This window comes from Haemorhous mexicanus, chromosome 4 (assembly GCF_027477595.1).
Source record: "Haemorhous mexicanus isolate bHaeMex1 chromosome 4, bHaeMex1.pri, whole genome shotgun sequence".
Taxonomy (NCBI): domain Eukaryota; kingdom Metazoa; phylum Chordata; class Aves; order Passeriformes; family Fringillidae; genus Haemorhous; species Haemorhous mexicanus.
This window is the reverse complement of record NC_082344.1, coordinates 28,116,510-28,141,362: the sequence shown is the minus strand read 5'-3', so window position 1 is coordinate 28,141,362 and position 24,853 is coordinate 28,116,510. Positions and strand designations below refer to the sequence as shown.

The 24,853-nt window shown below is 40.5% G+C and overlaps 1 protein-coding gene across 3 annotated transcripts; it reads left to right on the top strand.

Moving 5' to 3' along the window:
• The first annotated feature begins 614 nt into the window (after window positions 1-614).
• On the top strand, window positions 615-23,419 carry LOC132326248 (sodium/hydrogen exchanger 9B2-like). Of its 3 annotated transcripts, none has more exons than XM_059844196.1 (12): window positions 615-1,654; window positions 4,259-4,358; window positions 5,524-5,704; window positions 7,046-7,216; window positions 9,901-10,043; window positions 11,811-11,938; window positions 12,840-13,015; window positions 13,540-13,646; window positions 14,785-14,934; window positions 17,276-17,384; window positions 17,564-17,700; window positions 18,669-23,419. In XM_059844196.1, the coding sequence occupies exons 2-12, from the start codon at window positions 4,269-4,271 to the stop codon at window positions 18,900-18,902; spliced, it is 1,626 nt and encodes a 541-aa protein (XP_059700179.1). In that variant the 5' UTR covers window positions 615-1,654; window positions 4,259-4,268; the 3' UTR covers window positions 18,903-23,419. The 3 variants fall into 3 exon arrangements, with proteins under 3 accessions (XP_059700179.1, XP_059700178.1, XP_059700180.1); XM_059844195.1 differs by having other exon boundaries at window positions 5,521-5,704; XM_059844197.1 differs by lacking the exons at window positions 615-1,654; window positions 4,259-4,358 and having other exon boundaries at window positions 5,573-5,708.
• The last annotated feature ends 1,434 nt before the right edge of the window (window positions 23,420-24,853 follow it).

Here is a 24,853-nt window from a genome sequence, read left to right as displayed (position 1 = left end):
TACAGAAGGTTTACCTTGAAAAGAGAAAATTTCCCCACTGCAGTAACACAGGGAACATGTACTGTGTATTCTAAAAATGTAAGTAAGAATCTAGAGAAAATTCATTATAATCATTGCACATTGACCATCATTACTTAACTTTTCTAAACTAGTTTAGAAGTGATTGTAGTACAGAGGTGCTGCTCAGAAATGGCTGTTGCTGTTGTTGTCAAAGCACTTGTGCAAGGAAATAAGTACCACTTGCCTTTAAATTGCACTAAAAGGCACAAAGGGTTTTTTTAGTGGTAGGCCAAAAATCTGATGGAACAGACAAGTAAAAATCACCAGAGCTTGCTGCCTCTTGCCTTATTAGCAGTGCTTTTCATGGAGGTGTTAACAATTGCAACTCTGAAATGTGTTCCAATGTCATGAGATTTTTCAGAAGACTTGGAGGAATTATTAAAGGAAAATTCTTGTTAATGCTCTTGTGACCTAATTCCCTGGTTTGTTTTTAATAGGACGGGGTAATTCTCTTTGTTTTCCATCCACCCCAGTGACAATATAAAGAGGCTTTTTGACTTTTCAGATTCTAGGTCAAACTTTTCTCTTGTGGGGGAGGAGGAATAGACTTCTCTGATTCTGAGTCCTTCTGGAAAATTTAATCTGATCAAGAAATGCTTTCATTTTCTCCTGGATTTGTAGTCAGCTTAGTTCTGTGTCCTGATACCAGGAGCAAAGTAGCAACATGTGCCATTTGACTCTGCATTCACATGGACTGAGTGTAGCTTGCAAATTTAGGGTTGAGTAAAAGAGAAGGTCTGAGAGAACATCTCATTACCTCATGTGCACTTACAAGTGAGGTGGATGAACTTGCTTTAAGAAGTCAAAATGCCGGGATGGGAACATAAATATGCAAGTTGTGCTTGTTTTGGGGTGGTTTTGGGGATTGGTTGGTTGGGTTTTTTTTTTTTTACTTCTCCTGCCTGCCGCAGTGCATTTTGTCTGTGTGCACCCAGGGCAGAATCCACAACAGCTCCTTACCCTTTCCTTGCACCTCATCTCCAGTTTCTCCAGTGCTATAGTCTGGGTTAAAGCATGGTGTGTAGCTTCCCCATGCATCTTCCCACAGCCACGGGAAAGGCAGCACAGAAAGCCTTTTTCGTGTGTAGCGGATAAAGTGAATCTCATGGAAGACTGGCTACGAAAGAGACAAAAATCTTCCTCCCGGGTGCCCTGACGGGTATCCAGAGCCTTGGATGGGCTGAGGACTGCTCCCATCACCCTCACCAACCTGACAGCTCGGACCATGGCCCGTCTCCGGGCGCCCTTCCCGCGGTGACCCGTTCGGCAAGGCCTGCGGGCAGCCCCTGGAGGCACCCCGGGCCGCAGCTGCTGGCCTGGCGGAGCTGTGCCTCCGGAGGAGGGCCTCTTGCGCCAGCAGCGGCGGCGGCGGCGGGAGCCGAGCAGCGGGAGCCGAGCAGCGGGAGCCGAGCAGCGGGAGCCGAGCAGCGGGAGCCGAGCAGCGGGAGCCGAGCAGCGGGAGCCGAGCAGCGGGAGCCGAGCAGCGGGAGCCGAGCAGCGGGAGCCGAGCAGCGGGCTGGCTGTCGCCGCTCGGGGCCGCGCCGGCCGAGGCTGCGGGGAGCGGGTCCCTGGCTGAGGGCCCGCCGTGCCGCAGGTGAGTTCTGTGAGCTCTGTGCCGCCCTGGTCTCGCTGCAGCCCATCCCCTGCAGCGGGGGGGTGACAGGGGGTGGGAGCGGAGAGCGGGCTTGGCCGGCAGGAGGCTGCTCTCGGGTCTACTTGGTGCCTTTTTGTGGGTAATGATGGTTTGGGTGTTTTAATTGTTGTGTACTCTGAGTGCCGGTTGCTGCGGTGGGGTTTGTGGTATTTCGGCTGCATGGCCTTCTGTACCTTGTGTGTGCAAAGCAGAGCGCAGAGAGTCTCCGAGGCAGCAGAGGTCATGCTGTAGTCATGCATGTGCTGTCCCTGTCAGTCAGCTCTTCTCGCTACCCATTCAAATACCACTGGAACGAGAGGATCTGATGCAAACCTTTCTGCTTTCCAAACGAGAACAGTGTATTTTATAGGGAGGTACTAAAATAGGTCTGCTACTGGCTGGTTTCCACTGGATAGGCCTTAACCCCAAAGTATAAATTCCTCTCAGTGATTTCTCAATCACTGATTTTCGTTGGCATAGAACCTGGAATAGAAAAACCAAAACAACCCCCCTACCCCTCCAAGAAACCCAAAACCTGTGAGCTTCCTAAAGATCCATGCTGACATAAGCACAGTAACTACTCACTTTGGTCCCATTGATCCAAAGGACAGTTCTTGGAAGTAAGTTCTTGATCCTGCCAACAGGGTGAAGACCTGCTACAAATCAGATAAGGACAGCACTGTCAGATTCATCATTCACTCCCTGAAACCATTCCTGTTAAACAGAACATTCAGTATCCCTGCTTGGTCCGTCTTGCCTTTCCCACACACTGCTGTCAACAGCACTTTCAGGAGCTGAAGCTGTGGCGAGGTGCACTTGTTCTTCTCAGAAGTGTTAATTAATTAATTAACTCTTAGAAGTATTAATTAATTTTGTATCAACAGCTATGTGACTGATCTGGGATGATGCCTGTGCAAAGCTGGATGGAGGACTTTGTCTTCCTGTCCTTTGCTTGCCCACAAACCAAGTGCAAAATTAAGTACATAAATCCACCCTGGGAAAGTGGTCAGTGAAGGGAAGGAGGGAGGCACTGGTAGGTTGCTGATAGTTTCTGTTCCAGTTAGGAGGACTGGCATTTGTGGATTCCCAGTTCCAGTGAAAGGATGGAAAAAAACCAAATCAAAAGTATCACTGATGTCATTAAAAAACATCTAAAACCACAACTATTTGGTTCTGCAAGTACTAATTAAAAATACAGAAAAGTACTGAAAATTGAGTAAATAAACACTTTACCTTTAAATAGGAAAGGGGGAAAAGGCAAAACTGTTAACTTATAGCACACTGAAAGTGTTTGCCTATAGCTCTATATTCTTCTGCTGTGCCTTGGTCATGCCTCAGCCCAGTTTCATATCAGAACAGCTCAAACAAAACCTCACAAGTGTTAGAATGGCCCTTGTCTTTATGGTATCAGCCCTTCCCAAATATCAAATATTTCATTTTAAACTTGAGGCTTGATAATTGTGAGAATCAGCTCTGACTTGCTTCCAACCATCTAGCAAGGAAGGAATTTCTTGGCTCAGGAGTTCTGGCTTAACTTCACTGGTGTTTTATATGGCCAGAGCAGTGTAAAAGACTTGAAAGAGATTTAGCTGATGGAGAATATATGCCAGCCTTTGCTGTAAGAGAGAACACTATCAAGCCTTGCCTCCAGATACCTGCCCCCCTTGATGGCTCAAACTTGTTAAATACATGCACGAAAAAATATCTGACATACAAAACAGTGCACTGCCATATCTCTTGTTAAAATCTATGGGACAAGTTGTGGACCAGTTAGAGTTAAGCAAATACAATGATAACTATCCACAAATTTCTTGGATCGATCTTACCAGTCTGAGAAGTACCTCCATGGGATATAATCAGTATAAAAAGAGCCATGTTTAATCAGGCTGCAAGCTGTGAAAAGTCCTGAACTTTATTCAAACAGGCATCTTCACTTCCTTAGATACACAGTCAATATGTTTGTAACTAGTAGCATCTAGAGAAAACGCATTTTTAAAATTGTTTTGAAAATCAACCAGGATCAGTCAGGCTTAATTTAAGGGGAAACTGTCCCCTCCTGAAGCTTTAGAAACCTCTGAAAATTTTGGAAATTGTAGTTGTTCTAACTTCATTAAATGGTCACTTGCACTGATATGTACATAGGACCTGTGACACTTTCAGAATGGTCGTAATGGTCCTGCTAAGTGGGCAGCAAATAACCTTTAATATGTGCTGAAAGGAGGCACAAATAGATAAATATTACAGCTGGAGTTTTAAGAAGGAATGAAGAGGTTAGCACAGATAATTGTGATTCTAAAACTTTTTTTGTTTGTTTGTTTTGTGGGTTTTTACTGGTTTTTTTTGTGCTTGAATTTCTAAGCTTAATGCTGTTCTTCGGTTAGTTTCTCTCTCTTGTTCTTAGGTACAGCATACAGAGGGACATAAAAACCATTAAACTTGAAATTTTCTGGGCTGAGAGGATTTTTCCACATGGTCTATGGGAAAAGATCACTGAGAAGTCATCAATTTGGAAAACAGTGTTTATTTGCTTCTCTTTAACTTTTCCACCTTTATTTCTTTCTTTAGGTTTGCAACAATGGTAGGGGGAGATGTAAATAACAGTGAAGATTCTCAGCCATCAGTATTTGTGAGAAATGGCATGATTCCCATGCATGAGCAAAGTGAGGTAATTACCTAGGATCCCAAAGTGTCATTCTAGTCAGAGAGAACCCTCCTTTTTCCTTTTTTCCTTTTTTAAGAATAAAATTCTTAACGTAAAAGGTGCTTAAAAGTAAGCATATAGTATTGAGTGTATCTCATATAGATGTTTATATGGCACATCTTTATGCACATGGTGATCACAGAATCATGGGGTAAACAAGTAACTCCATGCTGAAAGCTCATGAGATTTGTGTTCCAGTCATGACTCTGAGTAAGGAATATATATATCTATAGAGAGAGAGAGAGGGAAGAGACAGAAGAATAATCAGAAATGTGGAACTATTACTGGAGAAGGGCCAAACCACATTATAAGCAGAATTCCATGTCTACGGTATGACAATATGCTGACAAGAATACTCATACAGGAAGGCAGATGATTAACTTGTCAAAAATAATGCTAAAATTAAGTGAGACATATCCAAAAATGGTCAAAAAGTGCTTTGGTTATGAATATGGATAAGTAGATTTACCAGTATAAGAGAACAGCTTCAAGGGAATGACAGTTATAGTATTTCTCCATCTCTACTTTGACTTACCAGCTCGAGCCTTCCAGCAATGGATCATGTGAGTAAAGCTTGTCATGGCCAGCTGTGCTGTTTCTTTCATCTTTGTTTTGTTACTTTGGTTCAAGGCTTTGCAACAGTAGTTATTTAGGAGTTATATTAAAAGTACCATCTCACTGGAATTATGCTAATTATTAATTCTATTGTGAAATCCAGTCTGGAAGCGGAACCTTATCAAATTGTAGAAAATATTAATAAATGTTTAGTTGTGTACACAAGACAAGCTGAGCCTGGCCTGCTATTACTGTTTCTTCATCAAATATGCAAATATTGTTAATGCACAGCTGCTATATCTATTGGGACTGGAGCCCTGTCAGGTGCAGATAAAAAGGCAAATGTCCTGCAATTTCTGACATGCAGTTCTTGGTGCCACGCAAAAAACAAACACAGGGTCAAAAATGCCAGAGTTACATCAAAGCTGGGCATTCCTATAGTGGTTGTTCAGTTAATGTGGTCACCTGTAGCCAGTGGGGATCCAGTGCATCTCAGCTGACTTCAGGTGGTGCACACTACTTCAAATACATACAGTGCCCCTTCTGAGGGAGTTTCCTTGTTTGCCTTCAGCAGGAACCAACAGCAGGTGCCAAAGGTACTGATGGGAATGCACAAACAGAAGAAACTGCTCTCTTAAACCAATGCACTCAGCAACCTCCCGAACCAGCAGCAGGGTCTTCAATACCTGCAAGAACATGGAGGCAAATATTTGCTTGTCCTCCTCAGGGTTTACTGGCCCAAACAGTGACAAATGGTAGGTAAGAGACACAGAGTTTAATTAAAATGAGAAATGGCAAAAGAAGTACTTGTTGTTCTGAATAGGATGATATCTGTCCACTGTCCTTGAAAATAATGAATGGAAATAGCTGTGTTTTACTTATGACACCATTGTTTGAATGTTTTAGCCAGAGGGGGGGGAAAAAAAAGATGAAACAAATGTTTGAATGTACAGTTTTTATTTCTCTTTCATACGTTTACTATGGTAGGTATGTTTTTGCACTGCAAACTATTTTTATCAGAAGCAAGACTTCCTAATTTTTATCTGGATAGTTTGTCGTTAGTACTACAGGCTTGCAAAGCCAAGAGTCCTCACTACAAGGCAAACTGATCTATTTTGTTTAGAATTTGTCCTAAACTGAAAACTCCAAAAGAGATGCCTAGATAGCCAATTATTTGAGATTTTTCCTAACAAAAGACATTTCATGTGTCTTTGATTGCTTCCACAGCCACTTGGAATCCTTAGGCTTTTATATTTGGAAATCTACTGGTCTTCCTTTGTCCCCTGTCACTCTCAAGTAAGATTTAGAAAATTCCAGTTTGAAAATGCAGGACATTTATTCAACACATTTTGTTCTTCTCCTTCAGTCTTCTGTTTTATATATATGCATGCCTGTTCTCGTTGGGCAACTGTTGGAACAGATTTGTGAACCTTGAAAGAGCATAATGTTTTCACATATTTTATAATATTTTCCCACACTGTTCTCATAATATTTTTCAAGATTTTTCCCCCTCTGTATTATCCTGCTTTGATTGCTGTATCAAGGAAAGTATTTGTATTCAAGATGTCCAGAGACATCACCCTCTTCAGAATTTTTTTCCCAGGGATAACAATGTATTGCACAAACACATTCAGCCAAAAAATTAGGCTTCAATTATTTTAAAAATTAGACTGGAGCTGCATTTGTCAGCTTGAAGATACAGCCAGGCTGTTCAACAGTAGATTTTACTGTGGTTCTGAAGTAGCTGAAGGAAGATAAGCAAATGCAAGATAAGTTAGTGAAAGTCTTTGCTTTAAGTTTGGAACCTGTGAAGTGCTTTTCACAGCAGACCAAGGCTCACTAAATTAATTTTGATATTTAATTATGTTCCTGTTACCAATTTTAAATTATTTTAGCACCTATAAAATCAGAACATCAGTTTAGGGGCTTTCAAATAATAACTGCATTGCTATTATTAAAATAATTTTTAAGGTAAGTAATTTCATTTCTAAAAGTTATAGCTAACTTTTTTCTTCAATAGCAAAACAGATGTGACCTAACAGCAAAGTTGTTGCTGAGAGATGATTGAATGTTAATTATTTTTTGTTTTGTTCCAGTTGCATTTGTGGTTCTGGTTTGGGCTGTGGTTTGGTCCATAACTGGGGCTGAGTGTCTCCCAGGTGGAAATCTCTTTGGAATTCTGTTTCTTTATTTCTTTGCTGTCATCGGAGGTAAAATTTTTGGATTCATTAAAATACGAACACTACCCCCTCTCCCTGCTCTTCTGGGTAAGAGATCCTTCCTTCTTTTCTTCCTGCGTGTTTTGTGTTGTCAGTAGGATCTGTATGGGTTAGATGTGTTTGAATTGGGAACTAATAAACTGTGTCACATTCAAAATCTGTAGCTTTTCCAAATGACTTTTTCTGGTCCTCCCTGAAAAGGTGCAAAATTCCCAAACTGGCTCAGGTGAAATTAACTAAGGCTCTCTTCTTAATTCTTTGTGGGTCAGAGAACTCTTTGCCTACAGACTCAAAGTTTATTGTCTTTCAGACCCTTCTGTCACAGTTACTTAAAATTTGAGTTTAGTAATATCAAACAGGAATCTTAATCCAGACATCATCTTTGGAATCTCTCAAAATTATTGCTGAGCTGTTTCCTTAGTATCTCACACAATGAAAATGTTTTCCGAAGAAAACACTACAGCAATTCCCTGCTACTGGTAATCCAAGGGATTTCTTTCTTCTCCTTCTTTTATCTCAAGATAATTGAAATCTGAGAAAATAAATTCACAACAAGGAATAATTCTTCTGCAGAGAGTTATTCTGATTCAATCATAACTTTTTTTTTTTCACATCAACATCCTATTTTATCTAACATAGAAATGCAAAATAGAAATGGGAGATGAAAATCATGTTAATCCTGACATCTTTAGAATCTTTTCTGGTTTCTTTCCTAGAGGAGGCTTTATACTTGCTTAGATGAGTACAATATTTTGAAGTGCTGTGATGTCACTGAAGCTAGAAATGAAGCTCCAGGTTCTTCTCCCCAGCTGCATGCTGTCCCCTTGCTGTGTTTAGTGCATAAATGAGTAAAGCTGCTGACAGACAGTAAAACTCCTTGGCAGAGTGGGCCAGGTGTGGCTCTGTAGCCTGCACAGCTGGCTGTGCCTCGCACAGGAGCTCCTCACATGGCTCTGTTCAGGCAGCCTGTGCACTCTTGAGCTGTTAATTTCACCAGAGGAAAAAAATTCAAATGAGAGGGAGGGAGGTTTTGCATATGGCATGCATGCCTGCAGTATGAACACGGAATGTCACACGCAGGGAGTCTGCCCTTTCTAAGTAAACACCCCTCTTAAACAAATAAAAGTATTTCAGACCATTTGGGTTCTGCTTGTTTGGGAGTTTTTTAATTACATCTGTATCTGAAAGTTATGAGTTGAGCGTGAAACTGCTTGTCAAACAGGTAATACTGGACAACAGAAACTTCAGCATGACAGCACATGTCTCTTGAGTTGTTTAGGACAGAGTTCATTGTTCCAATCCCCAGTCTTTGAGGAAAACTGAAGAAATATATGACTCAGAAGACGAGACAGACAATGTCTGTGAATATTCTGTTTTTACATTAAAAATTCAAACCATGTGCTCTTACATGCCTATAACCCACTTTTGCTAGGTCCAGTAGAGTGTAAGGTGGCTGGCTGAGCACTCAAGCACCTTATTGTGAGCCTCTCTCAGGAAAAAATGAGTGAAAGTGGTACTGAAACAACCACATAATATATTTTAGGTGCATGTTGCAGAGGTGTTTCTGCAACAGGAACCATGGAGCAAATCAATTAAGATATCCTTTGAGGTGGAGATTTTTGCTTTGTTAAGTAGATTCCCAGATCAGGGTACCTCCAGTGACTTGGACCTCATGCAAATGTTGCAAACAGCATGTGATCACAGTGCCAGCCTCATGTAATTGTCAAGAGGTACCACAGATTAATTATGATGCTGTTTTTTTTCCAAGAGGTGGTGGAAAGAACAATGTCTGAAAGTTCAGTGTCCCAGGACAAATCAAGTTCACAGTCAAGGCTCACACTGAGCTGGGATCACCCTGAGCACAGTGATTTGTTTACTTTTTGGTTTTTTTAGTTTCCTGTTTCTAAACATGACTAATAAAAAATTATGCCACAAAAATGTATCTTTGAATCATCAGGACTCACAATGAATACTCTGTAGATCCATATTTAAAGTCAACTTTTCCAGTACTTTTCCATACGCTTCCAGACCTGTGGCTTCAATAGCTTTGCAGGAAGTCTCTGCTATTAGTAAAAATACTAATATTTGTAAAATGTTGTGTCTTGCAAGTAGCTCAAATAGAGGATAAAACAAAGTTTCTGATTTCCCTTCCCTTTTTTGTCTCCTCTTTGTGCAAGAGTCTCATTGCCAGAGCACTTGAAAATGTTTAAATTAGTCTATGATGAGCTGGTTTAGATTGTATTTCCTAGTGAATGCAGCATTATGGTTCCTGTGTTACCTGCATTTCTTACACCTAAGAGGATTTTTAACAATTCTCAACTTCTGAGATAAATACACAATATTAGATGATCTTCCTATTTTTGTATTAAAACAAGCTAGCTAGAAAAGAATCTCTAAGAATGCAGAGGTGTCTTTGCTTGTGCTAAGTATGACATGTACCTGGTAAACAAAGCTGAGTTCTTTTGACTCAGACTAAAGCTGTGTATCAGCATCCTGCTGATTTATTCATTGGTGACCTGCTGTGTTCTGAGGCCACTTTCACTGCTTTAAATGTGTTTATCTCTTCTCATGCCTCAGTCCCGTTGTTAAAACATGGCTAATAATTCGGAATACAAATTATTTCTTTTTCTCTCATAAGAACATGATATGGTGTCTGTTTTTAAGAGTGCTATGCAAGCTTTTCTTGTGCAATAAAAAATCATTTGACAGGAGCTTATTTCTTTTGACTGAAGGGATGCTCCTTGCTGGTTTCCTAATCCGAAATACCCCATTCATCAGTGACTTAGTCCAGATAAACCTACGCTGGTCTGCAGTGCTGAGGAACATTGCTCTTTCCATTATCTTGACCCGAGCAGGACTTGGCCTGGATCCAAAGGTATGGCACCAGCCATTTGTGTGTGGCAGACTATACAAAAGCAATCAAAAAAAAATTTAGTAATTGGTTCCATTAAAAATATTGACCTTCTTGGTCTTGGAGCATCTGCAATTTAGATCATTACAGAAAGCATAATTTCTGTTAGATAATTATATGTTAATATTGGTAGTTGGATTTGTACAGTAGGCAAGCAATCAAAAGAAAAACTGAAGAAAACTGATTTTATGATTATTTTAATTTCCTGAATTTTGTGAGTAGAACAAATTGAGGCTGTGTGGACCATCGTGGTCTGTTAGGAAAAGTTTACACTCCCTGTTAGTTTTTACTGAAAATGTGAAGCAATGCAAGGGATCCCCAGTCCTTGAAAGAGAATGTTTTTGTGTGGCCAGAAATCCAAAAATCCCAACCAACCAAAAAAGTGTAAACCCTGTGGGACTTTTTTATACTTTTTTTTTTTTTAATCATTGCCATTTTAGTGCAAACATGTTAATTGCAAAGATAAATCCTGCTGCACTACTGAAACAATGATTCTCATCACAATGAAGCCCGTAGCAGTCCTGTGAACACAAAATAGTCTCTGCGCCCTGAGAAACATGATACTTCATAAATTGATGAAGGCGAGGTCTTGCTTATTCAAAATGAGCTGGCTGAAGTAAAGCTATGCCTTACTGGCCCCTCCCTGTTGAAGGAACCACTCAGAGTTTATATAAAGCTTAGATAAAGTATGGGTAGTTTAGAACATCTAAACTCATTTCTCTTAACCAAGAAAAACTACAGGGTTGCCAATGCTACCAATTATTTAGGAAAATAAGGTTTTGTAAATATTGAAAAATACCTGTTTTCCTATATTATCATCATCCTCTTTTCCAAGACATTGAGGCTTGTATGAGCATGAACTATGTGTTGTTAGACATAGCTTGGATGCCCAGTTCTGTGAGACTGCATTTCTCTCTGTTCATAACAGCTTCTTTTGCTGAGGCAACTTCATTTTTGACTCCTTTTTCTTCCATGTGGTAAGAAAACTGTCTCTTGGACTCTGTGTGTGGCAATGCTTTGATGCAGTTACAATTGTTCCTCATGTAATTGAAACTCTGAAGACAAAGAAGTCAGTTTCTCTTCTCAGTCCTGATTATGCTGGGATGAACTGGATCGGTAAAAAATGGAACTCACTGATATTTATTTATTTATTTATTTATTTATTTATTTATTTTTAATTTCATATCAAAATTAGGAACCTGTCCTAGCAGGCTCATGTTTGTGACTAACTATTAAAGACAGCTGTTGCAAGCAAATATGGCAGTTTAGAAAAATATTTTTTTAAAAGTTGCTGAGCCAAAAGGAGCTTAATCTCTGAATATCAAGTGAGAGACAGCTGAAATTTTTGCTTGGCTCCTTGTGCCAAGTTGATGTAGTTCTACAACTTTTCATGATTTGTTCATAGATTTTGGGGCAATTTCAGGGGCTGCTCATGCAACTTCTGGGATTATAGTAAAATCTTTTGTGGATGGAGCAAATGGCAAGAAGCCAAAGAGAATTTTCTGTTACTCCTCCTGTGGCATTCAGGAACCTTATCAATCCTAGATTCACCGCCACACTTGAAATTTTATATCCAAATCCGGTTGGGCTTGGGCTTATCTCTAGTCTAGGCCATGTCATGTCCTATAGTGCAGCTCAGACAGGATTCTTAACAAGCCATATCAGATTGTAAATGTTTTTCCTCTCTGTAAAGCCAAGGGTTCTGACACTATTGTGCCTGTATGATTGCAGGCTCTTAAGAAGCTCAAAGCTGTCTGTTTACGGCTTGCCTTTGGACCGTGCCTCTCAGAAACAGGCACAGCTGCTGTCCTTGCCTACTTGTTCCTGCATTTGCCATGGCAATGGGGATTTATATCAGGGTAATGTACTGCCTTTTTTCCTGTATGACAAAAGTGCCCGTTTCTAGGCTGCAGTTCAATGATCCAACTGTGGTTAGTACTCTGTGCCAAGCAGAGACCTCAGTTCAGTGCCATTTGGGAAGCTGTGCTCAGCCCCTCTGGTCTTCTGCTTACCCTTTATGTCTGGCTCTGTGGCTTATTTAAAGGTCATATTTTCAGGCTTCAGAGGAGTACTTGCATCATTACTCTTCTGTGTTTGTGACCTGAGCACTTGAAGAAAGAAGGATGGTGCAATCCCTGAGTCTTGAACCACAACAAAGGGGGCTTTTAGGGACAGCAAATTATACCACAGTTTGGACAATCTTCATACTGGAATTCAGAACCTTCACACAAAGAAATAGACATAGGACAGCCTTCCTGTCACAAGTCAAGGACAAGGATATGGCATAGTACATTCTAGACTAACATCCTTGACAAGAAGACCTTTTCCATCTAGTCCAGTCTAAATTGGTGACTTGGACTAGACCTATGCACTAGAACAAGATGGGCGAACTCCTCCTCTGACACATGCTGAATTTTATGAGAAGGAACTGGGCTGCTGAGTCATAAGCACGTATAGATCAGGTTTCCAAGTGGGACAATCCAGGCGTCAATCAGGGAGCATAACTGGCCTGCAGTGGAGACTCCTGTTTTAGTCTGGGGAGCATTTTACTTTTAATGTTACTGAGCTGGGCAGAAAGCAAGAGCTGATTGCAGATCTGCATAGAAATATCCCTCCTTGTAATTAGAGGGGAAAGGTTAGGAAAATACTTTATGTAAAGATCTACTTTTTTATACTTCAAAAGAATTGAGGTCAGAATATTTTGAAGTTTTTTTTAGTTCATTGCTTTCTTTTCGAGATGCTGAACCTGTGTATTTTCAGTTTTGTTCTAGGCGCAGTCTCCCCTGCTGTGGTGGTTCCCTCCATGCTGATTTTACAAGCTGGGGGATATGGGGTGGAGAAAGGTGTCCCAACTTTGCTAATGGCAGCTGGCAGCATCGATGACATTCTGGCTATCACAGGCTTCAACACTTGCCTTGGAATGGCTTTCTCTTCTGGTATGCTGGTTAATCTGTACATGATGAAATGCAGAACAGTGATATTTTGGAGAATGTATGCTCTGTTATGGCTGAGTGGTTTACTAGCATCTCGTTATAAAATGCACGTATAGCCTTAAATACTGAGATGGAAATTACCCATGTTCAAAAGTTGGTGTAAGATGGTCAGCTCTGAGTTACGGGTCACAATAACTTTCAGAGAACATTTTTCCCTGATTGCTCCCTTTGCTGCCAAGTCTGGGCCCTGCATGCCCAACATGATGCTTTAAAATTTCACTGGGTTTGGCAATGTTCTTACAGTGGCTCTTTCTCTGACTTCTCTTGCACACTTCCTTGGCATGAGCTTTCAGAGAAAGAAGGTTGCACCATCCAGTTCCTTCAGGCCCGTAGGTTCCCTCCTGAACTCTTCTGCCCCAAGTAATTTAAAGCAGACACTGTCCTGGAATCACCTCATATGTCTGGAGCATGGTTTGAGTGAAGGTCTGCGTATAGCTTACTGAATGTGTTTTCCTTTTGCAAAATAGGTTCTGCTCTGTACAACGTGCTCCGTGGAGTGCTGGAGGTCGCTGTTGGCATAGCAGCTGGGGGAATTCTGGGAATGTTTATTCAATATTTCCCAAGCCATGATCAGGTAAAAACCTAGTTTAAAAAAATTACAATCAAGTGATTATTTGCTGAGAGATTATTTTCTTTAGTTATTAATTTCCAACTTCCTGTGAAGCTGGTTTTGAGGAAAGTTTTTTACAGTGCTAGCAGCTTCCAAATTGCAAACCTATCAAGTGAGGATGTGTTTTAAAGGTGATTACTTATTTACTGCACCAATAATAATGTATGATCTCATAGTCCTTCCTGATGGAAGTTGGGAACCCAGCTCACCATCCTGCTCTCATTGAAGGTAGTGGAAATAAAAGAAGGGTCTGATACCCATTTCAGACAGTAAAATAATAATTTATTAGTTAGATGCAAGACACATGTACTTCTTTAAGATGTATCCAGTAGGCCTAAGATTAAAAATTAACAAAGCAGATGTATTAGAGGTTTTAAGTGATTGATCATATCATTAGTATTAATTAGAATGTGTTACTTTCCACAAAAATTACATCTGCAGAAAGTGTTAGATGAATTTTCTATTGAGGGGTAATTAAATGAATAGAAAATTGTGGAAGAATGTAGATACACTCTGGACTACCAAAGTCGATATTCAGAGCATCTATCGCCTTCAGTGGCATCAAATTTTGTTATTAAATAATGTAAGAAGTCTGATACAAGAGCTAAGGAGTTAGACATGAGGAACAATGGCAGATAACTCTGCTGTGAGACTGAATGAAATAAAACTAGATTATTCCTGGCAAATGTTTGACTTGTCCTTAAAAACATCTGGTGGCAAAGATTTCACCTTTCCTTGGATAAGCTGTTGTAATACTTGACTACACAGGTAGAAAATTCTGCTATCACAGAGATGCTCTGTTCTGCTGGAACAGAGCATCATGTTCCTTGTGATAAAAATAGCTTAGTGGCAATAAGAACTTGAGTGGGCAGAGGGGGGAAAAATTACATTTTCAAAATTTGTATTCTTAGGAACTAATGTCTGAAAAAAACCCTCAATCCAACTGAGCAGTTCAAGTCTCATTTGGAAGCTTTGGTTCCTTCAGAATTGTTAATTTTTAATTTTCTTTTCAAGTTCTCTCTTTCAAAATTACAGGAGTAACATTTTTTCCCCATTTCCAAATGAAATTCACTTTTTTGTTTCTCTTTTTCCTTGGCTGCAGGCATTTTTGGAATGGAAGAGATCATATTTTATACTTGGACTGTCCATGTTTGCTGTTTTTGGCAGCATCTACTTTGGCTTCCCTGGATCAGGAGGGCTTTGCACATTAGTCTTAGCTTTTGTTGCAGGTGTGGGATGGTCTGATGAAAAGGTAAATGTTTACATAAGAAGCATACCATATCAAAGTCTGATGAACAGACAGCCTGACAGGAGCTTCAATTTCTGTCGGGAGTGGTAATGGTATATTTGTGAAGCATTAGAGGGTGTACAGATTTAAAAACAAACAAGTGAAAAAAAACCCCAAAACCCCACCAAACCAAGCAGCACATTGTACATTTGTTTTGGAAGTGTTCAGCATTGCCTGTGACAGAAAGTTACCATGTATGTCAGTAGAGCAATATGTATGCCAATACAGAGCCTGGTGTACTGATTGTGAAATGCTCAGCTTTTCTTAGACATCTTAAGCCATATGAAGGAGACTTAGGCACTTGATAGTAGCAATCCAAAGCTTCAATTCCCAGCTCTGCGAGTGTCTGTACACAGTCACTTTATGTGAAGTTTACAAATGGATGTCCAAGATGCAGTTGTGGACATGGCCTGAATACCCTGAGCGTTTGTTCCTGTGGTTTGGAGGGGATGGAATGAAAAGCAGTGATTAACTGTCCTCTCTCATCTTTCCCAAATCCCAGCCAGTGTAATTAGGATAACTTGGAGAGCAGGGTGCACACAATAAATGATGATGTAGGGCCATACAAAAATCATACAAAAGACTGCTTTTTAGTCACTTTCTCTTAGGCCTAGCCTACTTCATCTTACTGCTGCTGCCCCACTACCTTCCTGTACCTTACTATGTCTGACTGCCTCTTATGCTTGATCCCATCTGCATTTAATGTTTTGAGGGCATCTTTCTCTCCACAGCAATAGCTTTGTGACATTCAGTAGAACGAGGGGAAGAAAAAGAAAAGGGGATTAGATATAGTAGAGTCCATGTTATTATCCCCATCTTGACCCTGACTTTACAAAGATACCAAGAGTTGTTATAACAATGAAAAGGAAATAAGATTGTCCAATTTTAAAGGATGAAAAGCTCTTCTTGGCACTCTCCCAAATTTGCCCTGAACCAGGACGCTAGTTAAGGATATTACAACTGATAAAGCTCTCTACTGAAAAGCTTTTAAACCATTATAGGAGGAAGGACCTTAAACGGGCATATGCAGTCTATAAAGGCTTAGTTTAAATTCTTTTGATCTGTGAATGAAGTTTCATGGCCTTAAGTATGTTGATATCAAATGCCTTAGCTCTTTTTTTCTCAGATAGAGATAGAGGTGTGTGTGTACTCAATATATTACCAAGGTTTTCCTGCTGAACTTCTCAAAGGCCACTTCCTCCCACTGTCCATGGTGGAAGGCACTTGACAAACACTGTCTACAGAGAACAGTGAACATTGGACCTCTTCCTGGAACTGTCAAATGGGGTAGTCAATGGGCTGAAGTCCCTGAAGAGGGGATTTCTGGAAGCTCTTTTTTATTTTTTTAAATTCAATTTTATTTTGCCAGAACTGAAAAGGGTGAAATAACAAGGAGAAATGAGGCAAGAAATGCTTACATATATATATATATATATATATATATAGTTACACCTCATTTTGTGTTACTGTAATCTACCATGTTGCAGGATCAGTTCCAAAGAGAATACCAAAGATGGGACATGTCTAGGCCCTGGATTGATTATTAAGTGACAGAGCACTGCACTTATATTTTCCACACACTCCTGCCTGAAGGTTCATTTGCTATTGTAGAACCCACTTAATTGAAAAACAAGTGCTGTTTGATATGCTGTGTGTACCTTGTCATGTAAGTGGAAGATTCCTGTTTACCATGGCAGTAGTTGGTTTAGGAAAATTGTGTAAAGTTCAAACATGAGGAGAAAAGATGGTTTCGCCTTTATACACTATGTTGCAGTGGAAAGTTCAGCACTTGTTCCTGCTATGTGATTTCAGACTGACTTTACTCCTGCTCACATGGAGAGAGACCTCTGACTGAGTGCAGCATGAACAGAGTTAGGTCGTGACTGAAACTTGGGAGAGTCAGACTCTGCTGAGCTTCAAATGGAAGAACATGTTTAGGCCTGCAGTTCCCAAAGGCTCAGAAACTTCATGGCAAAGCTGTTGAAATGACATCTTTCTAAATACTGAAAATCAACAATGCTTTATTTTCTTCCTCTTGCCTGCAAACTGCTCTGTTACTGTTCAAATACCAGTGCCTTTTATTTCTCCTCTCAAGACACCAAACATTTATTTACTAGGACAGCCAGACTCAGTCTGACCTTTAAAAGGTGTGCAACTGATTTTGAATGTTTTAGTATTAGGTCAAAGAAAGAGGAGCAATTCTTGACAGTCTTTATGAAACATTTTCACTTTGTCGTATGAGTACTGCTGTGTCTGCTTGGCCATCTTTTTGTGAATTTACAGATTCATTTTGTTTTTATTGCAGGGGGAAATAGAAAAAATTGTGGGAGTTGCTTGGAATATCTTCCAACCTTTTCTTTTTGGTTTAATTGGAGCAGAAGTATCCATTACATCTCTTAGGCCTGAAACTGTTGGTAAGATCATTCACAAATTATTTTCATTCATTCATTATACAGCTTTCATTACTGGCTTCGAAAGAATCTCTATAAAGAATTCTAAAACAAAGCAGACTATGGCTGACCCAAAAAAAAAAAAATCAAAAAACCAGAAGCACCTATGCACTAAAGTACTGAGAAGTGTTTGTCTGTTGCAGGGCTCTGTGTTGCTATATTAGGCATTGCCCTAGTTGTGCGAATCATAGCAACGTTCCTGATGGTGTCTTTTGCTGGGTTTAATTTCAAGGAGAAGGTATTTGTCTCACTGGCGTGGATTCCCAAAGCCACTGTCCAGGTAAACAATGCAACATCACTTTCATTCCAGGATAAATCTATTTTCTTTAGCAAAGCTCCCTAACTAGTACAGCAGTAAGCAGGGAATGGTTCAGGCTCAATGACAGCTGAATGTAGAATATTGAGTGTTCATATTCTAAAACACTCTAACTGTTTAAAAAGTATGTGGAGAACCTTCTATGTGCAAGTGTTTTGCTTGCATCTTGGGTTTACTCTTTATAATGACAGTGAATTGTACATACACCACAGGAAATGTAACCACTTCTCAGACATTGCTGATAATTGTGCCTTCACATACAGATTCTGAGAACTCTCAAAGGTAAAAGCATTTCCCTCTTACACGTGAAGTGTCTGCAAGGACAGTCACATCCGAACTCAGAATGTGTTTCAGTTTGTGATTATTTTGGTAAGGAGTAGTCTGAGAGCCTTATTAACAGAGATGCCTCAGGCTGGCTACATTCCTGCTCCTTTATTTCAGTGATTGTCATGTCATTTGGGCTTTGCCTCAATAGCATGATTACTTGCAAACAAAAGTTGATAATCAAAACAGGCAAGGCTTACTATATGATCAGTGAATTAAATTATCAGAAGCTGCCACTAGTTGACTATTGTCGGGATACATTCTCCAAGTGTGGCATTTTCACAACTGCAATACACAATATACTGGCCTATTTCATTGGTCACACATTGTCCAGAAATGAGGGTAAAATGGCAGCTAAGCAATGTTTTTCACAGGAGGAAACCACACAGATAAATTCATTGGCTTAGGAAATTCCAAGCATAGTCAAGTGAAAATTGTTCTCATAGGTGTAACATAATGTTACTTTACTATGTACAGCCTGAAACCAGGTCGAATGTACTAAAAACGTCAAATTTATGTGAAATGTTGACTAATGATAGGTTCCCTTTTTTCCTCATTCAGTGCTAAAGATTACTTGCTCCATCTCAGCAATGTTTTCTTCCCTGCAGGCTGCAATAGGTTCTCTTGCCCTGGATACAGCAAGACAACATCAAGATGAGCAAAAGGAAAAGTATGGAATGGATGTATTGACTGTAGCTTTCTTAGCTATTTTGATCACTGCTCCAATAGGAGCCCTGGTTATTGGCTTGGCAGGGCCCAGACTTCTGCAGAAGGCTCAGACAAAGAGCAAGGAGAATGAGGAAGATGCAGAGGTTGGAGAAGAGGCCTGTGAACCTTCGTAAGACAGACAACTGCAGCAGTCTGGTCCTTCAACCCTGACACTTTTGTTGTGTAAAGATGGCGTGTCTAATCTTGCTGGAGGAACCTAAAACTATCAGTCACCTCTGCTATTTTTAAAGCAGCCTTGGTGGAGTTCTATAAAATATTTTTATGTGAAGATGGTGCCTTGAGATGAAATAGCTGAACATACAGTGAATAAGATGACCTGGCAGTGAGTCACTGAGAAGTTAGCAGTCAAGAGTTACTTGAAATGTGTGGGTGGTGAGGCCAAGGAGAGGGTCAGAATTGTTGAGGCGTGGAGTGGAGTCATGAGGTAGAATATAAGCAAAAAAAAAATGGAGACTAATGTGAATAACTTCTTGATGGTTGAAACTGGGCTGTGAGATGACAAGTTATACAACTCGAAAGGAACTTCAAAGTAAGAGGTTACTGACACATAGTGAACAAGTCCTGCCATCAGTTGGTTGATGATTGGTGATTGATTGGTTGGTGCTTCCCTCTCCTTCCTCATCCCTCTCCTTTCCCTATTGCTGTTCTCCCTCGCAGCTGAGGCACTCCTTTGTGCCTTCAAGGAGTGTCAGCTCTGGTTGTTCAGCAAGTGGTACTTATATGCTCAAAGAGACATTTGGGGCCCCTCATAGACTGGTAATGAAGATGTTGGTGCCAGCAGAAGAAAGGATGGAGCCTGAAAATGAGATGAGGATTGTGGGATGGCTGTAAGGACTGGGGGAGGGTTGTATGGGATTGCGATGGCTGCTGCTTCACCTGTGTACCTCAGCCTTCACACAACATGATGTCAAGAGAGAAGTGCTGTTCTACAGCCAGGAGTAACCTTTGTTGATCAAAATCCTGCTCTTGCCTTTTAGGTTTGGTATCATTTGACAGATACCAGCAAATCTGTCTGGCTCCAAGTAAGTTGTTGGTAGCTCCATTCTGAGGCACAGGGTCAGTACAGTGTCCCTCAGAAACTGGAAGTTACTTTTTTATTTTTTGAAAAGGCTATTAGATTGTGCCTGTAACTGAGGTGACAACACTCTCCTGCAGACTTCTACACTCCAGTTCACTTAACTCAATTTACAGGATGCTGTGTAGAATACATTTGATAGTGTCTAGATTTTGGCATTCGTAAGAATGAATCATCTGTATTTTAGTTTTTAAATTTCGAATGTGCAAAACAAAAAATGTACAAAAATACTTCTAACTACTTAAATACTTCTAATGTTGACACTGTACTATTTGCAGAGAGTCATATGCCAAACAAATGAGCTGTATATGTAGCTGTACATGAATGCCTTTGTATAAGTCTTACTCTCTAAGCAAAAAGAAAGCTTCCTGAGGAATTACTTAAATTTCATAGCCTACAGTTCCAGCACAATGATAAAAATACCAGGAAATTCTTTGGTAAGTTTTCTGTTAACAGTTGTCAGGTACATTGTATTTCTCTAACTGTGTACACTTCTGTTCTTTCTGCTTCCTTGGGAATGTACCATCTTCAGTTCAGTTCAGGTTTGTCTCCTGACCTGAAAGGAAGATGCTTTTAAACTGCATCTGATGGGTTTGAAGCTGGAGCAGTGGTTAAGGGTGCTGTGCTTGGTCGTTACTGTGACATACCTGGCCTTTGGTGCCTGTTCTGCCTACTTCCCATGCATTCCTGGTGTCCCCCCGCACAGTCATCTTTACTGATGATCTGGATAAGGGGATTGAGTGCACTCCCAGTAAATTCATGGACAACACAAAGTTGGGTGGCATTGTTGATCTGCTGGAGGGCAGGAAGTCTCTGCAGGGGATCTGGACTGGCTGGATCAATGGGCTGAGACCAACAGAATGAGGTTCAACAAGGCCAAGTGCTGAGTCCTGCCCTTGGCTCACAGCAGCCCCAGGCAGTGCCACAGGCAGGGGACAGAGTGGCTGGGAAGCTGCCCAGTGGTAAAGGACCTGGGGGTGCTGGTCAGCAGTGGCTGAACATGAGCCAGGGTGTGCTCAGGGGGCTGGGAAGGCCAAGGGCATCCTGGCCTGTGTCAGCAGTGGTGTGGCCAGCAGGACCAGGGCAGTGACTGTCCCCCTGTACTGGGCACTGCTGAGGCCACAGCTCTTGAGCTGTGTCCAGTTCTGGGCCCCTCACTGCAAGAAGGACATTGAGGTGCTGGAGCGTGTCCAGAGAAGGGCAACAGAGCTGGCGAAGGGTCTGAAACACAAGTCCTGTGAGGAGTGGCTGAGGGAGCTGGGGGGTGTTAGCCTGGAGAAGAGGCAGCTCAGGGGGCACCTTACTGCGCTGCAACTCCCTGACAGGAGGGTGTAGCCAGGTGGGGGTTGGTCTCTTCTGGCATGCAGCCAGTGACAGGATGAGAGCACTAACTTGTAAGCTTTTCCAGGGGAGTTTTAAGTTGGACATTAGGAGGAATTTCTTCACAGAAAGCATTGTTAACAGTGGAATGGTCTGCCCAGGAAGATGGTGGAATCATCTTCCTTAAAAGTGTTTAAGCAAAGCCTGGACACAGCACTGAAAGTCATGGTCTGGTTGACATGGTGGTCATAGGTTGGATTCAGTGATCTCAGAGGTCTTTTCCAACATCTTTGATTCTATCATTTTGTGAAATGCATGTAGTTTTAATAGGAGGTTAAGTAATTGGAAATTGTAATGTTGGTAAAGCTAACTGACAAGATGAGGAAATACAGTGTTCAGGTCATCAGTAACCGTCTATAAAATAATTCTACTTGAGTAAAACTTACAGGAATTCACTTTTTTGTAAAGCTTTATAAAAAGTAGAATCCTCCCACAGGGATCACTATGCCAAATTCGGAATGTGTTCAATAATGGAAGTGTGATGTTGCAAGGATTACAGCCCTTTAAATTTGGACACAACCTTAAGTACAAAAGCAAACCTCTGATGAAGAGCTCTTGTTCGTGATAGCCTCTGATACTTCCTTCCCAGCAAAACAGCATCTCATAAATGGGATTTGCCTGTTCCTTTAATCTCAGTGTGCTCTCCGTTATACATTAGGTCACTTCCACAGTTCTGAGTGCCTGAATAAGCTATACCAATGAAAACTTGTCATCTTTTTTGTTAACCTAAGATTGTATAGATTTTTCTTTCCCTGACATTTTATGTCAGTATTTCTCATGAGACCCCTTTCCCCCAGCTTTTATTAAATCTTCAAAAAGTATCAATATAGAGCTATTACATAGACCTGCAGATCTAAAATTAAAAGCTTTAATGCTGTATAATATTCCTTCTCCTTATCTTCCAGAAAGAAAGAAAACACTTGCATCTTTTTGTTAATATGTCAGGACTAAGAACTTAAGAGACTGGGTTTTTTAGTAAGTGTCATGACAGTTTCAGCTGCTTTTGAATAGCAGCTAATTTTGAGAGATTAGATTTCAGTTTTTATCAGAGTATGGGTGAAGCATGACATTAAAGACCACCTCCCTTTTAACAAAATGCCTTGAAAATCATTACTGAATAAGGCATAAATTCAAGCCAAATAAATGATTATGCCATGGTATTCTCTTATTTTCAGGAACTAAAATAAGAGCACAATGTGCAGTAACTGATAACCAGAGTCCTTCTGTCATGCAGACATAATCACAGGCGTAGTGTGGCGGAAGTCTGCGCGTGCTGTTCCAGAAGGTTCACAAGAACCTCTGCAGCAGAAAGGTCTGACAGCAGAAAGTGATCCCAGCAGCCAGCATCCGGCAGTTACAGCTGGCAGCATATGGGAAAAGACAGAAATTGTCTATCTGCAAGCAGGGAGTCAAACAGGCCAGGGGATGTGATGATGATGTGATTATAATCACTGCTTACTCTCTCTTTTTCAGCCAAACTGAGCTTTTTATGGAATTTCAACTGAAGTCTAAAATTAACTCTGAAAGAGTCATGGTGTAATACAACCACAAAATGGATGCTAGTTTCTGCATCTTGCTTTTTAAATAAAGAGTGCAAAAGATCAAATTTTTGGTCAATTGCACTTCAGTTACATTTACTTTGTCTAGTATTTGTCCCAAGTCAGACACCTTTCTCCAAACCTGTTTTACAAGTTTATTTGGATTCTATTATAACCATGTTCAAACTAATTATCTAAAGAAAGGAAAACATTGCTGTTCTTGTAGAGTGAAAAGGTGTCACAAAATGCTGATTTCAATTTCCCCAGATTTTCCATCAACACTGACGACCTGGTCCTATGATCTCTGTTCTGGTTTTTATTGGTATTTAGGGCAAATTTATTCCTGTGTATGGAGTTTCCCAATTAGATTAGAAAAGTCAGGTAATTGGTGCAACTTCTCAGTTGCTGGTGAGATACAGAGCTGTACAGGCACTTCAGCTTTTAGCTATCTAACTCTGTAGACTTTAGAGAGAACAGATTAGTAAATTCTTCGAGATTTTCTATAGGAAGTTCTGTGGACATGAGACAGTATCACCTTGACAGATTTTGAAATCCAAGGAAACGATGATTTATCTTGTTTAAGATTCTCATTATATTATCTTATGGAAATTATTAAAATGCCCTTTCTACAAAAGAACTGTGACTTGCTTTTGCAACACTACAAATTTGTTCCATGCCCTTATAGATATAAGCACAAACAAAAAAACTGTCCCTGTTTATCCTGTAGCCATGTCTGTAGATTGCTGTTAAACTATCTCATCTAAGAGCAAGTAGGGAGAAAAAAAAATTCCTTAAGCTGTGTTAAAGATGGAATGTAGAGGTTAAACCTTACATTGCTCTTCAAGGAGTTTTTTGGGAGAAATGAAACCATGTTGCTGTATTACTCACTTTAGCAAGGTTTGTCTTAATTTAACAGGTTTGGTTGTGATTTCAGAGGAAAGCAAACTGTTTGAATACAGAAGTATCCTGATAAAAGCTGGAAGCACATAGAGGCCTGTGTCTAGGAAGTCTGCTACGGTAGACTGTGGTTTGTAAACCCTGAAAAAAAATGTCAAAGACAGGGCTTTACATTTCACAGTAATTTCTTCACCAAACCCAAGAATTGGGGATTGGTATTCTATATATATCTGTAAGTGAAAACTATGTAAGACACTTACCTTTATATATTTTTCTCTGTTAGAAATGTTTATATCCTAATACATTTATGGTTTGCTCATCCATTAAGGCAAGACCACCATGAAGCATTTAAACAATAAACATTATACCATGGTTCTGTTACATACTTTGTAAAAGCAGGCATTTAAGACACAGTCACATCCTACTCTGCCATCTTTTGCACTACAGCTGTCACAAATGGAGGAGGAACGATCTGCCTTAACTCTGCTGCTGCTGCAAGAGCCCTTATGTGTGAGAACAGCTTTCTGACTCGCCTTCTGTTTCAGCACTGTGGCGATCAGCTTTGGCAACAGCTCTGGGGCTTCCCACCTAACAATGGGTCAAATGAAATGCTGTTAAGGAATGGGTGAGATCTGTCATGGTACCATTGTCTAAAACTGTAGCATGGACCAAATTTTTATTTTTATACTTATGGATACACTATTTCAGGGGAGAATTAAGCACTTGAGAATAATTAATTAGAAATCCAGCTGTTAGGTAAGTAGTAATTATCTGCATCTGAATTTAAGCCTCAGCACAACAATGTTCTGACTTGCCTAAATAATAATTCTGAATGGGTAACAAGCCAAGAGAACAGCTCAGCTCTGCATCCTCAGTTCTGGCTCTTAACCCATTCATCCCTTGAAAATTCCCATTGCAAAAAGTAGTGACTAGTGCAAGGGAACTTGCAGGAGGCAAATTTGTGTTTCCTTGCCATCAACACAGGGCCTAAAATACAGGGGTAATGGTGGTGGATGACCTGCTCAAAAGTCTGGTTTATATATGGCCTGGAACTGCCAGCACTCCACCTGGGATGCTGTGTGAAAGTGTAGGGTTTGTCTGAGCTGGGCTGTTTTGTGTAAGACCAACAAACTGCTCACTTAGGCACCACGCAGGCCACACCTTCAGCTAGCAC

Bases quoted from the DNA above. Each gene is read 5' to 3' on its own strand.
- LOC132326248 (XM_059844195.1), top strand. From the start codon at position 4,269: ATGGTAGGGGGAGATGTAAATAACAGTGAAGATTCTCAGCCATCAGTA. The intron at 5,705-7,045 runs GTAGGTAAGAGA...GTTTTGTTCCAG, and splicing joins GGCCCAAACAGTGACAAATG to TTGCATTTGTGGTTCTGGTT. The intron at 11,939-12,839 runs GTAATGTACTGC...GTGTATTTTCAG, and splicing joins CAATGGGGATTTATATCAGG to TTTTGTTCTAGGCGCAGTCT.